Genomic DNA, 9,773 nt, shown 5'->3' on the forward strand with positions numbered 1-9,773 from the left:
GTCACCAAATGGTGGTTCCCCATCTATGGGAGCAGCCAATCTATGAATAAGTCTTTGTTGTGTACATACCAAGGTGGAAGCACCAATTTGGACAATAAAATACATGTTACGCGCATGTGTCCAAGACGTAGTGTTCTTCCTTACCGACTGCTCCAACTTGGTGAAGATGGTATCTTCACCTCACGAGTGGCCAATTTTCTCAGCATATATGGAGGAGAACAAGATTGAAAAGGGGGTTTCTTTTCCATTTCTGTGTCCTTAGTTCCTCGTAGAGCTAATATCAAAACAAATAATTTGGCACGAAGAGTTCGCACATTAACGTAATTCACTACTTATGTAAACAATATTCCTTCTAGTTGGCTCATTTGAGCTAACACTTTATAGTTGTTGACAAAAAAAAAGGTTCGAGAATGTGACGTTTTTGGAAAATAATCTGCAATGTCGCATTTTTGACAAAATTCCCAAAAACATTACTATATAATCACGAGTCACTCTTCAACTAATAAACATCAAGATTGAAGGACTATTATTTATTTGTAAAATAAAAAATATTACAAAACTTTTTCATCGCACCCTAACTGATCACCATATTGGATGGATGTATAGTGGACAAGCGACTTTAATTTAAGGACCCGGTTTAGCGACTTCAGTGCAAGCTTCTGGAACCAACTTTCCGCTGAGAATAGGCTTAATGTTGGAACATGCCGAGACAGCTGGTCCTTCTTTACCATTGTGGACCAAGTTGATGTCAGCAAGAGAAATATTGGTGCAAGGACATCCTTTGCTGCACATTAGTTTCACAGCCACCTTTGTTGCTGATGTGCCCTTAATGTTTTTGATGGTCACGTCCGACAACTTTACTTGAGATGGTACCTTCATGCATATTAATTGAAAAGATGAAAAATAAATTTTTGCGCAATACATAATATTTTATTTAAAAAATTATCAAATTTAAATAGATAGTTTGTGTATTAATTGATTTGATTAGGTTACGTACCCCAGCTTTGCATTTTCCGTGAGGACAATACTCTTGGTCGATGAGAACGGGGGTGCTAACATTGTCCATTGTGATATCTTCGAAAAGAATGTTGGAGGCAATACCAGGGGGAGATCCAGGCCATGTCTTGATGCGAACTCCATTGTCAGTGTTCTTGATAAGGCATTTCCTCACGGTGACTCCTCTCACTGGTTGCTCATTAGGGTATAATCCAAGACTTCCAATGGAAATACCATGTCCTGGTCCACATTCGACGTTCTCAATAATGAGATTTTCGGTACCATCTCCAATGGAAACACAATCATCTCCAGTTCTAATCTTTGCCCCTATTAAGTTAACACCGTTGGACCTTCCGATGTGGATACCATCGGTGTTGAGACTCTCTGCAGGTGCATCAATGCCAATATTCTCAAGAGTTAAGTTCTTGCAGTTGATGATGTTCATGTGGAAAAGTTTGCTGTTTGTGGATGTAATGCCCATAATTTTCGAGTTTGTTAGACCCGTTAATCGGATGTTCTGTTACAAAACCCATAAACGTAACAAGTTATATATTTGATGAACATAAACTTCTAAAATGTACATAAAAATTGAATGTGCTTACGATGGGGAGAGAGTTGCATTTGCCAGTTTTGGCGCAGTCATTAACCTTCCAAGCGAGGGCACCTTGACCATCAAGAATAGCATTGTTCCCCTTTAACGTGAAATCACAAACATTATCAATTTCAATCCATCCAGCGTGAGGTTTAGTTGCCGCGACCGTAGCTGGAGCCTTTAGATTGCCATTTAATTCCAAAGTGACTGGACCTTTGCATGGACCTTTGAGTTCTAAGCTCCCTACCAAATAATCACCTTTTGGCACTATCAGTGTCCCCCCGGCTGCACACACATCTTTCCATGCTGTCGCAAATGCCTATACATCAATCCATGTGAGTTAGATTATTTGGTAACAAATACAAAATCGAATAATAATATAATATATGGTACGTACGGCACAGTCATCAGTTTTCCCGTCTCCTTTGGCTCCTAGTACTTTAACATCGCAACTTGCTTTAGCTCCAGGTACAGCTCCAGGTACTTTAGCGTCTAGTGATGTAGCTGCATCTTTTGCTTTATCGCCAACTGCCGTAGCTGCATCTTTTGCTTTATCAGCAAGTGGTGTCGCGTCTGCTAATACGGTGACCATAACCACTAGCACAATAAAAAACAATCTATTTGTTGTACGAAAACTCACCATTATTTTTTTTTTTTAATTTTTTTAATGGATTTTGTTTTTTTTTTCTTTTTTTTCTTTATTCCTTATTTTCTTTTTGTTTTTTGTTTGTGGATGTTTTTTTTTTTGAGATTTCAGTGTCCGTTTTATATAAGGAGCAAAGGGAGATGGCAAACCACAAACTCCTTCGTAGCTAAAAATATTTCCGAGGATTGTGGTGGCTGATCCCTTTTGACTCCGTGCGTTTTCTATTTATGGACTTTCTATACATGGATTAGGTCATTAATGTAACATAGACGAAACTTGTACCCCATTTAGGGTCACACAATTTGATTATTTTATATTTCGACTGTGTTGCAAAAAAAAAAAAGAGAATAATAGAGGTGGCGTAAAAAAAATATATATATATACTTTATATAGATTTGGGAGAATCTCGTATTGGGCCTAAACGTGAAGTGGTTAGTGGGCTTGGTGTGAGATGAACAAATGAATAAAAACAGAACCCATTAATTTTAGGAGACAAAGACAAAACCCTAAAAAAAAAAAACATAACGGAATGGAGAAGGGCGATAGTGTTGTTGGAGATTACGACGTCAAGACGAAGAAGAGAGAGAAGCTTAAATCGGTTCTGTCTCGTCTCCTTGCCGATCCGATTCTCGCCGACGTTCCGAGGAACCCAACACTTTTCGATGTCGTCACTCTTGTCAGTCTGGAAAAGGGAAGCGCTATGCGTCTCTCCGTCGTCAAGCTCGACGGCTCCTCACTGGGTATATATTTATATACTTTGGTTTTGGCATTTTATCGAACACGTGGTGTGCATTGTGAAAAAAAAAAAATACATGGGTTTCTTTACTTGTTTGCTTAACCCTTGGCAGATGTAGCCGTCATGAATTCAGCTACTTTGAAAGATCTGAAGCTTTTGATCAAGAAGAAAGTTAACGAAATGGAGCAAGCAAACATGGGTCATCGCCACATTTCTTGGTATATATTGAACCTTCTCCTTTTAGCTCTTGTCGTCGTAATACAGACAACTTGTTAATTTGGGAATATGCAGGAAGCATGTATGGTCAAACTTTTGTCTTTCGTACAATAATGAGAAGCTGCTTGACGATAATGCTCTTCTTCAAGATGTCGGAGTCCGGAACAATTCTCAGGTTTTAGAGTTAGTTTTGTTCAACTCTTTTGGGGCATTGACATATATGTATGCTAATCTTGTTTTGTTTGATCATGAACACAGGTGACCTTCATGCCATATGTGATGAAGAAGGGTCGAGGGAGACACTCCAAGAGGAAGAAGCATCGTCTTTTTCGTTCACTCCACTAGACTTCTTGAACCACCCTTTTTTTATATGTTGGTAACTAAAACTAAGTCTCTCATCTTTGTTTTACATGTTAGAATGTTAGATAGCATTGGTAGGTTTGCTTCCAGGTTTCCCGATCCCAACTTGGTTATATGTCATTCAACGCCTTGAGCTAAGAAGAATTAAGAATCCTAATAAGACACTAAAGAAGAGATGAAATCATTTCAAGAACGACTAGAGTTTATTTATTTATTTATTTATTCCCCTAATGATCAATTGATTTGAGAGACATTAGGTCTGATATGTTTTCGAAACAAACAAAGTTAAGATTCCCTGTGATGAATATTTTAGTAATCTGGAACGGTGATAAAATGGGGCTCCCTCTCTTGGAAACTTTCCATGGGGGTTTTAGAGGAACCATTTTTGTAGATATTTGGCCATTTCTGAGGGTTTCTTATCTCTTAGCCAAGTGAAAGCTGTTCTTCGTCTTACTTGTTTTTTGGTAGTATTCTGATACACTGTGCTACACGTCAATTGTTTTTTTTTTTCTTTTCCATTAGTGTAGACTATTTTTATAGTTACTTTTGTGCTATTACAATGGGTGGGTTTTTGACCAGGCTGGTGGAGTAGACATACTGTATATAGTCGTCGTCTCAGCACAATTGAGATCAAAACCAACATATTCTGTGGTTAATCTCACCTTACTCACCAGCATCACAATACGCAGCAATCAACTAGTGGCAACAAAGACGCTGATCTTGAGAACCTTACATGGTGTAGTGATACCATCAACACATGAGGGACCCGATCTTTATTAGAGTTGATTTAGGAACTCCCTCTGGTTCAGTGTTTAACTCTGTGTAACTAATCGTTGTGGTTAAGTTGTAATTGTTGGTGGCAANAAAAAAAAAAAAAAAAAAAAAAAAAAAAGAAGGTGCTATGTTTTCGTTATTAATAAAACAGGAACCTGACAGTAGATTCAACATTCAATGCTACTATAATTTTATTTCCATTGCTTTTCACTTCAGAGATTTGTCTGCAGCTGAGAAGCTTTTGGTAGCTCAATTCAACTATTCTTGTCCAAATCGCAATGCAGACGTATGCGTGTTCTCAGCTATTGGTGGGTGATACAGAGCTTAATATATTACAAGGGCACGGTAGTATATATGCATAGTGCGTAATGTTTGAATTTGAACATAGATGGGCCTACGAAAATGTCTTTTCTTCGATGCTAAATCATATAATTACAGCCTAAGCTTGATATTTAGCGTTTGGAAAAAACCTACAAGCGGTGGGAAACTTGTGCACCTCTTACTAAAATGTTTCTTTTAACTTTTGAAGAACCAACACTCACGGCACAACTGCCCCCACCCACCATTTCTTTTATTTTTACTTACTCATAGCATCGGTTTGAGTCAGTGATTATTAATTATATATATTTAGTGGTAAATTGGACATAAGGGATTCAAATCTACTACTATTTGCATTTATTTCGTTGTCATGTAGAGTTGTAGACAGACAAAAAAAAAATTACAATGAGCTGAAAAATTTGTAGTTATAAAACTCTGTTAAGTTTTTTTTACTTTTTATTCTCTTGATCCAAACTTTTCATCTAACTTATCTTTACACGCTAATTATGACTGTTACCCAGCAACACAAATAGACACACACTTTAATAATTTTTAAAGTTCAACAAAGGATTTGAACTAATGTTATCTCACCCATTAACTTCCATAAAATCCACGAAGAAGTCTTATTAAATTAACTGGAAAAAAGTCTAATGTGATCTATACCACAAACGAACAAATGCAACTCTAATTAATAAAAGGCATTTTGTTTCTCAAGAAAAAAAAACATACTAATAAAAAATTGAAAGTATACAAATTTATAAATCAAAAAGGTAACATAGTTGTATATTAACGACCAAAAAAAACAATTCAATATAAAAACACCTTAGATAAAAAGAAAAAAAAAAAAAAAGAAAAAGGAAAGAGAGGACTTTTGCTGATGAGTTGGCAACTTCTTTTTTTGTTCTTATTATTAAAGTTTTAGAGTATCAGTTTTGGGTGTTCTTAAAATAAATATATTATAAAAATTATATAAGATCATTAGTTTAGATCTTTTGTTAACAAGTTAGTTAGTGGAAGAACATGTTTAGGATCATTATATTTAATAATATAATATTTTTAAACATATTATAATTATAAAAATTTATAAATTAATATTTAAATTACATACTTATATAAAAGCAATTGTATACTTATAAATTAATATAATATTTTTAAACATATTACAATTATAAAAATTTATAAATTAATATTTAAATTGCATATTAATATAAATGAAATATTTTCTTTTTTTCCAAAAAATCTCATCCAATCACGTTTTTCTAATTTTTTTAGACTTAAAACACAAAGGGTGTTCTCCCAAATGATGGTCTTAAAGAAAACTAATTATTTAATTAAATGTTGCTCTGTCATCATCACACTTTTTTTTTTTGTATTCTTTCTCATTTTCTTTATTCTCTTCTTTTTGACAATCTGCAAACTCTAATCTCATCCCACGGTCTAGATCTCTCCAATCATCATCACTTCTTGTTCCATTCCCTTGATCCTAAAAAAACTAAAAAAAACTAAAAAAAAAAAAAAATCTCGAGAGAATTATTATTATGTGATGCCTATTCAACGTACCCTCCTTTTTTCCTCCATCATCTTCGTCTTCTCTCTCTCTCTCTCCATCTCGAGACCAAACTCTTGCTTCTGGTTCTCTTCATTCTCATGGCTTCTGAGAAGAGTTTCAAGAGGAGAAAGATCACCGATGATGTAGACGGAGGAGGAGGAGGACTACTAGAATCCCTTCCCGGAGATATTGTAGCTGACATACTCTCTCGGCTACCAATCTCCTCCATAGCTCGGCTTATGTTCGTTTGCAGATCTTGGAGATCCCTTTTGACTGACCACGGTCGTGTCTCTTCTTCCCCGACAAAGCCATGTCTTCTCCTTCACNTCTGCAAACTCTAATCTCATCCCACGGTCTAGATCTCTCCAATCATCATCACTTCTTGTTCCATTCACTTGATCCTAAAAAAACTAAAGAAAACTAAAAAAAAAAAAAAAATCTCGAGAGAATTATTATTATGTGATGCCTATTCAACGTACCCTCCTTTTTTCCTCCATCATCTTCGTCTTCTCTCTCTCTCTCTCCATCTCGAGACCAAACTCTTGCTTCTGGTTCTCTTCATTCTCATGGCTTCTGAGAAGAGTTTCAAGAGGAGAAAGATCACCGATGATGTAGACGGAGGAGGAGGAGGACTACTAGAATCCCTTCCCGGAGATATTGTAGCTGACATACTCTCTCGGCTACCAATCTCCTCCATAGCTCGGCTTATGTTCGTTTGCAGATCTTGGAGATCCCTTTTGACTGACCACGGTCGTGTCTCTTCTTCCCCGACAAAGCCATGTCTTCTCCTTCACTGTGATTTCCCAATACGCAACGGCCTTCACTTCCTCGACTTATCAGAAGATGAGAAACGCATCAAGACCAAAAAATTCACCTTAAGATTCGCATCTTCCATGCCCGAGTTCAACGTGGTGGGATCATGTAACGGTTTGCTCTGTTTATCTGATTCTCTCTACAACGACTCACTCTACCTCTACAATCCTTTCACTACAAACTCCCTGGAGCTTCCCGAATGTTCCAACAAGTACCACGACCAAGAACTCGTGTTCGGTTTCGGATTCCATGAGACGACAAAAGAATACAAAGTGTTGAAGATAGTTTACTTCAGAGGTAGTAGTACTACTAGTAGTAGCAATAACGGTGTTTACAGAGCTCGGGGTAGAATCCAGTACAAGCAATCAGAGGTTCAGATCTTAACCTTGTCCTCAAGGAAAGATCAATCTTTGTCTTGGAGAAGCTTAGGCAAAGCTCCTAGTTATAAGTTTATGAAGCGTTCATCGGAGGCTTTGGTCAACGGGAGGTTACATTTTGTGACAAGGCCTCGCAGGCACGTGCCGGATCGTAAGTTCGTATCATTTGATCTCGAAGATGAAGAGTTTATAGAGATACCTAAACCGGACTGCGGTGGGCTAAACCGGACCAACCATAGGCTAGTGAATCTTAAAGGGCGTCTTTGCGCGGTCGTTTATGGTAACTACGGCAAATTGGACATATGGGTTATGAAGAGTTACGGAGTTAAGGAATCTTGGGGAAAAGAGTATAGCATTGGGACTTACTTGCCAAAGGGGCTAAAGCAGAATCTGGACCGACCCATGTGGATTTGGAAGAACACTGATAATGGTAAAGTGGTTCGGGTTTTATGTGTGTTGGAGAATGGAGAGATCTTGTTGGAGTATAAGAGTAGGGTTCTTGTGGCTTATGATCCAAAATTGGGTAAATTTAAAGACCTTCTTTTCCATGGTTTGCCTAATTGGTTTCACACTGTTGTTCATGTTGGAACATTGTCTTGGTTTGATACACCGTTTGATTTATGATAAAACTAATTAATCAAAAGCCTATAATTTATAGTATTAGTTCTAGATCTTTTGGTTAAATTTTAATATAATTTTATATACTTTTCCGGTAATTTGGTTCTTAACTTTTAGATATTGTTTAATCGCGTATCGCTTTATTTTTTGCTAATATTGTTTTTTACCATGCATGCTCGACCACCAAGCAATACAAAGAAGAAAAAAGGGAAATCTCTTAGCATATGGAGTATATATTTATTTAGAACTAATTAAATAATTAATAACAAGAAAACAAAGTTAGATAAAGCAAACTTTAAAGATATATCATAGAAAAAAAAAAGAGGCTTTCGCAAATCATATAATTTTCACTATAAAAAGAAAAAATTGTGTATATATAAATATATAGAAAACCCATAGTGATCTTCGATCTAAAGATTAAACCCATGTGAAAAGATTCCCTATCGTCTGAAAAAATAAAATGAAAACTCTATTCATCGTAAGATCTAAACATCTTATTTAAAACAATAAAAATATTTAATTAAACAACTTCATAAAATAAAAATTGGCGTCTATGCAATTTTTCGTGGTGTCGGAAATATGAACATTTTTGTACATGATGAGTGATGACGAACGTAGTTATATTTGGGTCTATCAAGTTACATTGTGAACGGCCCTAAGTGGCCAAATGGCCGTTTTTATTGCTTACCGACACCTCTGGAGTCTGGAGTATGCTTGCTATGCTGCGTCCAAATCATGAAATATCAGTTTTAAATGTGAATTCAAAGTGCAATATCTTCACCTATACATATAGTTCAACTCCAAAACTGACATTATTATTCTTTTCAGTTTTCACGTTAGAGAAACACAGATAAAACAGATATTGCTGTGAAAAAACTTCATAGTTATCGTCTTCTCTTTATTTAATTATTTTTGTTATAAAACTGCTTTATATCCTTTTTTCATGTCATGATTTTGACTCATTTCGATGTGTTTTATCGACCCTATGATATGGCTGCTAACCTAATGTATGTTGACTAATTTGGGAATTATTATAATTCTGCTATATATCATGTGTAACAAACAACAGTATATAACTTAGACGACTTTGATTGCCTAACCTAACCAACTGAAAACGTTGTCCTAAATAAACTAGCATATGATATGACTTTGGAAAGGCATATATGCATTGTCTATTATTGCGTACATGAACTTCGGAGTATAGGAGGAAAGAACTACATGACTATTAAGATGTCTCCAAGTAGCGAGAACATGTAATAAGGATAAGATAAGTGTATTCATGAATGTCATGATAGGAGTTGAAACAATCAAAAGTGACATAATCACATGGTTGTAAACAAAACTGAACGAAACCAATAAGGTCCCAATTAAATGAAGTTTTGATTAAATAATAGTAGTTTGAAGGCAAAAAATTCATCTTTTTCTATTTAAAAATTTGGAAAGAAGCAATATGCCATGTTTGTCTTACGTAGGTCCGCCATAGCTAGGGTCCCCCCAAATATCAATAACCGGATCAAACCGGCTGAAATCAAAAATGCAAATTATTGCAATCATCAATAAATTAGAGGACTAACTCGATAATTAGTAACAAATGATTTTATCCAATGAGAGATATATTATAGTAAAAAAAAAAAAAGGAGAAAAACATAAAACATTAGTGTTTTTAATTTTTGTCTTTTGTCGTGGCTCGAGGCTCTCGTCGTCTCTTGTTGTCTCTCATCTGGTGCGCGTGGAAGAAATAGCAATTATGCTTTTTTTTTTTTTTTTTTTTTTTTTTT

At 35.8% G+C, this 9,773-nt stretch overlaps 3 protein-coding genes across 5 annotated transcripts; 2 read left to right on the top strand and 1 right to left on the bottom strand.

The window, feature by feature from the left end:
- LOC104739617 (exopolygalacturonase clone GBGA483-like) lies at positions 400-2,303 on the bottom strand. The gene is made up of 4 exons (XM_010460078.1): positions 1,986-2,303; positions 1,599-1,907; positions 998-1,513; positions 400-873 (listed from the first exon to the last, which is right to left on the bottom strand). The coding sequence occupies exons 1-4, from the start codon at positions 2,229-2,231 to the stop codon at positions 625-627; spliced, it is 1,320 nt and encodes a 439-aa protein (XP_010458380.1). The 5' UTR covers positions 2,232-2,303; the 3' UTR covers positions 400-624.
- Positions 2,735-4,518, top strand: LOC104739705 (U11/U12 small nuclear ribonucleoprotein 25 kDa protein-like). Of its 3 annotated transcripts, none has more exons than XM_010460251.2 (5): positions 2,735-2,974; positions 3,083-3,188; positions 3,262-3,361; positions 3,445-3,562; positions 4,126-4,518. In XM_010460251.2, exons 1-4 carry the CDS (start codon positions 2,764-2,766, stop codon positions 3,529-3,531), a joined length of 504 nt encoding a protein of 167 aa, XP_010458553.1. In that variant the 5' UTR covers positions 2,735-2,763; the 3' UTR covers positions 3,532-3,562; positions 4,126-4,518. The 3 variants fall into 3 exon arrangements, with proteins under 3 accessions (XP_010458553.1, XP_010458624.1, XP_010458478.1); XM_010460322.2 differs by having other exon boundaries at positions 3,445-3,558; XM_010460176.1 differs by lacking the exon at positions 4,126-4,518 and having other exon boundaries at positions 3,445-3,635.
- Positions 6,593-8,046, top strand: LOC104739914 (F-box protein At3g07870-like). Its single transcript, XM_010460422.2, has one exon. The coding sequence runs from the start codon at positions 6,754-6,756 to the stop codon at positions 7,999-8,001; it is 1,248 nt and encodes a 415-aa protein (XP_010458724.1). The 5' UTR covers positions 6,593-6,753; the 3' UTR covers positions 8,002-8,046.

Source organism: Camelina sativa, chromosome 1 (genome assembly GCF_000633955.1).
Source record: "Camelina sativa cultivar DH55 chromosome 1, Cs, whole genome shotgun sequence".
Taxonomy (NCBI): domain Eukaryota; kingdom Viridiplantae; phylum Streptophyta; class Magnoliopsida; order Brassicales; family Brassicaceae; genus Camelina; species Camelina sativa.